We start from the raw sequence: 4,547 nt of genomic DNA, 5'->3' as shown, positions 1-4,547 counted from the left end.
AGGACTCTCTGCCCTCCTGCACTGGCCACAGATTATAGAAGGACTCTCTGCCCTCCTGCACTGGCCACAGATTATAGAAGGACTCTCTGCCCTCCGTCAATTGTGCGTCACGCGAAATAGATTATAAGAAACGCTGAGTAAATCATCAACACAAAAGGGTTAAAGGCGCCAACAGTGACGTGAAAGACTCACTGTAGACAATCTTGAGTTTGTTGGTGTTGCAGGAGCAGTTCATCACAGCCCTGATGATGGCCAGCTCCATGACTACCGTCTTGCCGGAGCCCGTGGGGGCCGACACTACGACGCTGTCATCTGCACTCCAATACATGAGCTGACAACTAATGGAATATGACCTCCCTGATTACATCGGTGGCGCTCCGAGTATGAACGCGTTCAAGAACTGATATAGATCAAGAACTGATAAAGCCATGGAAAAATATATGTTCAGACTTGAAATGCCTAGCACCATATCGAACCCGGAAGTCTGGTAGCTATTTCAAACTATCGTCAGTCTCGAAAAGATCCGGTCAAAGGACAAGATTTAGATCTTCAGTAAACAAGTCACGAAAAGTTCAAAAAATCGGCGACGGGCCCCATCAGGCCTACTCTTCAGCGCCGACATCACTATGTTATGTTATGTTATGAGCAGCCGATGCCACTCATGCCCTAGCAGAGTGTTGAGAATACATTTAGCACATCGTCGTCCCAACTGTTACATTAATCATAAAACTGACCCATGGTAACTAAAATATGACCTGTTCACATCCTAATATAACAAGAAAACCCGGATTTGCTATTAAAAATACCAATTATTTCATTGATGGTAAATCGAAATTTCTACAAATGTCATTTACTCCAATTTTGTTCGTCCAATATACTAGTTTTGTAATGATTCGTGATCCCACCATTGATAGATGAATCAAAGTCCTGATACCATTCATTTCTTAATAATATAGGCTTAATGGATACTCGCCCGAATAACAAGCTTATCTACTGCCCAGCTCCTAACACACCAACGCGTAACACAATGGGTAAGAACGCGTCCTGGCATCTTCAACAAAATCTGAATTATATTGTATTTCTGGATCAACAGAGACGCTTACAACCAAGACGCTGCTGGACGCAATGACCAATGAGCAAATGCCGCTTGTGGTCAAGAAAATATTGCATTAACATCCTCAGAGAATAAGATCTATGTTAATAATATAAGATTACTTCCCCACCTGAATTGTAAACACAATCGAAGACGGTGCTCTGCACCACATTGAAGTACGGGAATTCGCTGAATATGGAGCGGAAGCGGGGGGCTGAAGAACGCAATTGCTAAGGAGAAAATTCATTCTCATCTTTGAAAAAATGACTTCGATGCAAATTATGCAATCAATTTTAAACCTGAAAGCATTAGAATCAAGGCTAACCCCAAATCGCGGGGATCATACACCCTCTAATACTGAAATGCAGGCTAGACCGAGAATTAGATAATTTTTCGTTCGGCAGAAAAGGCCATCTCAACGCTTAAATTGTGTACGCGTGAGCGCATACTAGTTGACCGTCCCCAAGAGAATTTCAATTGTGTGTCCACGTGAGTGCTGGTTTGGTAAGCGTAAGCAGTGCCGGTAGTTCAATGAGACAAAAACAATAAATAACACTGAACAAGCAAGGTGGGATCAATAAAGTAGTTAGAACAATGACATGAGTTTGAGATTAAAGACGTAGCCCTCACAACGTCGACAGATATCGTGTGTTCAGTTATGCTATTTCCAACTATTTAATTCTAAACGCGCAAAAATCCTCAGTTAGGCCTACAAGCAACAAACAGCTGAAAAATAAACAATTCTTACATGGTTTGTAGTTCTAAACACAGCCTGTACAGCAATACGTTCTCGTGAATCCCAATGCATTTTATTTGAAAGAGACGACTGTAATGTAAAATTAGGTGCAATGACATTGAATGGCAAAGTATAGAAGTAAAGGATACGCAGTTCAGCAACAGCTCGCAGGTTGCCGTGTTTCGTCATCATCGCTGCTGCTGGTCCGGCAGGGCCACGTGCATCGGCGGCTGTCGGTGTGGAGGATTGATTCTTCATGCACGGTCCTTGGATGTCCTTGTTTACATTGATACTCGTAACACGAATGAGAGGCAAAGCTGAGCGATCGTTCATGTTGATTCCTAATGAGTCTTTGGGTTTGTTGTCTTCAAAATCCACGTGTTCACTGCTGTACCCGGCCTGTAGCTGCTGAGGGAATTCAGCGAGTGGTTTTCGTTGTGATGAAACTACTTCTCGTTGATAGCCTCCGCGTATGTTATTACTTTGAGATGATGAATACTGTTGTGTTGACTTAACAGGCGGAACAAATGAAGATCCTGAACGCATAAAGCTTGCTTTAAAGTCTCCATGACGTACCCGTTGCTCAGTCGTGCCCGGGTGCGTGGCCTCGCTGTATTTTGCTGGCTGCTGAGTAGACGAAGATCCGTACCTACCTAACATATTTTTTGTCGAAAACGAATACTGATTATCGGACATTGATGAAGCAGGCGGGATGTTTTCTTGAACATACTCATTTTTATTAGAAATTTCGGCACCTTTTATTTGAATCGCTGAGTTGTTATTTGCGTCGATGCAGCTGCTAGCAAGCGATGCCTCAGAACACCCTCTTCTGGCCGTGCTGTCGGGGAAGCCCTGACAGGCAAGATAGTCCTGAGATGATGGCTGAGTAGCATTGAGAGATGCAGCATTGTTTGACGTAGTGTGGTTGGCATGGTCCAAACGGAAATTTGAAACATTCTTTGATAAATTAGGACGTGAATCATGCGATACATGCTCATCGACATGGTGCAAGGGAGTCGCATAGCTTCCAGACTGTGAATGATACTGAAAAAAACTGTATGGGTCCATATTGTTGGTGAAGCCTTGAGATTGATATCTTTAATTATTGAAGTCTTCGAAATGCAACCTTACAATAGGCTTGCCTTCCCATAGTGATGGTGCCATACGCCACGGCATACTCATTCAGCCTCGTTACGTCTGTAATTTAAAGTACTGCAAATCGTTGTGGGAAATAAGCTGTAAAGAAAATTTACCAATTAGCAAAACATAACATGTATTTGAAAGAGAAAACATCTATAAATACAGGAATTAAAACTGAAATTTACTTCAAAACCCATTGTTTAGATCTTTCATTCGTCTGGTAAAGTTTCCTCCACCAAAAATGAGGACCAAAGACTGATAATTAAATTCCGAGAAGGTTGCCCACGAATTAAGAATACAAAGTTTACTGCACTGATAAAAAAACACTCTAGATATATGAAAAAACACCAAAATCTTCCCAATAACATGACGATTCAATGCATAAATTGCTTCAACAAGTCAACGGTTGTTAGTTGATGATTGTAAACGTCGTCTGCTGGACTGCCCGAGTTGTTCTGCGCGGAACTCTAAGGTCAAAGAAAGGAGAAGGGAAACATTTTCACCTTATTTTATTAAAAAATTTGATATAAAGAAAATCTGATCTAGAAGAATATAAAATTTTTGTTATTGATAATGTTTTAATTTACGAATCCAAAAAATCATAGCGAAAATTTTATTAATTGCCATCAAATTTGGCGGGAGAAGTAAAAAGTTTGAATTTGTTTATTTGTAACTTAAGTAGTGGCTTCGTTTTTAATGAAGCAATGGAATGAAGTAATTGAATAAATTGAGAGCTGGGCCTACCTAGGCAATATACTACGTTTATTGAGGATTTGAGATTAATGTAGATTGCAAATATTTTAAAAGTTGATCAGTTTTAAAAGTATCGAAATAATCATGGTGCAAGTACTAGGTCTACTTAGTCTTAGGTACTTGACATTTCATGAAAGTGACGATTGTGAGCTGCTGTCGAAGTCACAAATATCGTAAAGTTAAATTCTTAACTTTAGATAGGTATATGATTCCGTTCCGTATATTCACGTATAATTACTATTAACAATGTGTTTTCTAATGTATTGTACTTTTAGAAGTTAGAACTAGAAGCATACACATAACACATTTATTATAAATTACGTATATATAGCCAACTGGCTAAGGCTGCCACTTGCCACTGCCAGGTTTCTTTTCGGGTATTTAGGTACTATTTGTTTTGTAACTTCTGTCAAGTTTCAAGTACTATTGTAATAGGTTTTTTTTTTGTGCAAAATTGCTAGACAAACTATTTCTTGCCTTAGTTTTTTGCCTACCTATCTTATTTAAAGTTAGAATATACATTTTTGAACCTTATGAATAATGAATAGGCTAGACCAGTAGGACCAGTAAAATATCCTGCCCTGGATACCAGCAGCAACCAGCCTAATCATATATACCTATTAATTATATACTTCTATAGATAGGCCTAATTTCATATTAAACAAAATTTTGAAATAGACCAATAGATTGAAAGTAATCTGGTTTCTAAAAATTTCTTTTGAAGCTATGAAATATGCATACCTACCTACTTACAAGTTACTTGATTGCCTACTGCCTACTCAGTGCCTAGTAGTGATAGTGAATGGTGAAAATCAGAGCACATGC

At 39.4% G+C, this 4,547-nt stretch overlaps 1 protein-coding gene across 1 annotated transcript; it reads right to left on the bottom strand.

The window, feature by feature from the left end:
• Positions 1 to 192: 192 nt before the first annotated feature.
• LOC125178548 lies at positions 193 to 3,014 on the bottom strand (the record flags this gene model as incomplete). The annotated part of the gene is made up of 3 exons (XM_047882575.1): positions 1,979 to 3,014; positions 1,224 to 1,307; positions 193 to 312 (listed from the first exon to the last, which is right to left on the bottom strand). Coding segments are annotated over exons 1-3 (1,123 nt in total), but the record flags the coding sequence as incomplete, so codon positions are not given.
• Positions 3,015 to 4,547: the final 1,533 nt, after the last annotated feature.

This window comes from Hyalella azteca, unplaced genomic scaffold (assembly GCF_000764305.2).
Source record: "Hyalella azteca isolate HAZT.00-mixed unplaced genomic scaffold, Hazt_2.0.2 contig1389, whole genome shotgun sequence".
Taxonomy (NCBI): domain Eukaryota; kingdom Metazoa; phylum Arthropoda; class Malacostraca; order Amphipoda; family Hyalellidae; genus Hyalella; species Hyalella azteca.
Note: the sequence above shows the minus strand (reverse complement) of the source record. Positions and strands in the feature narration are given on the sequence as shown.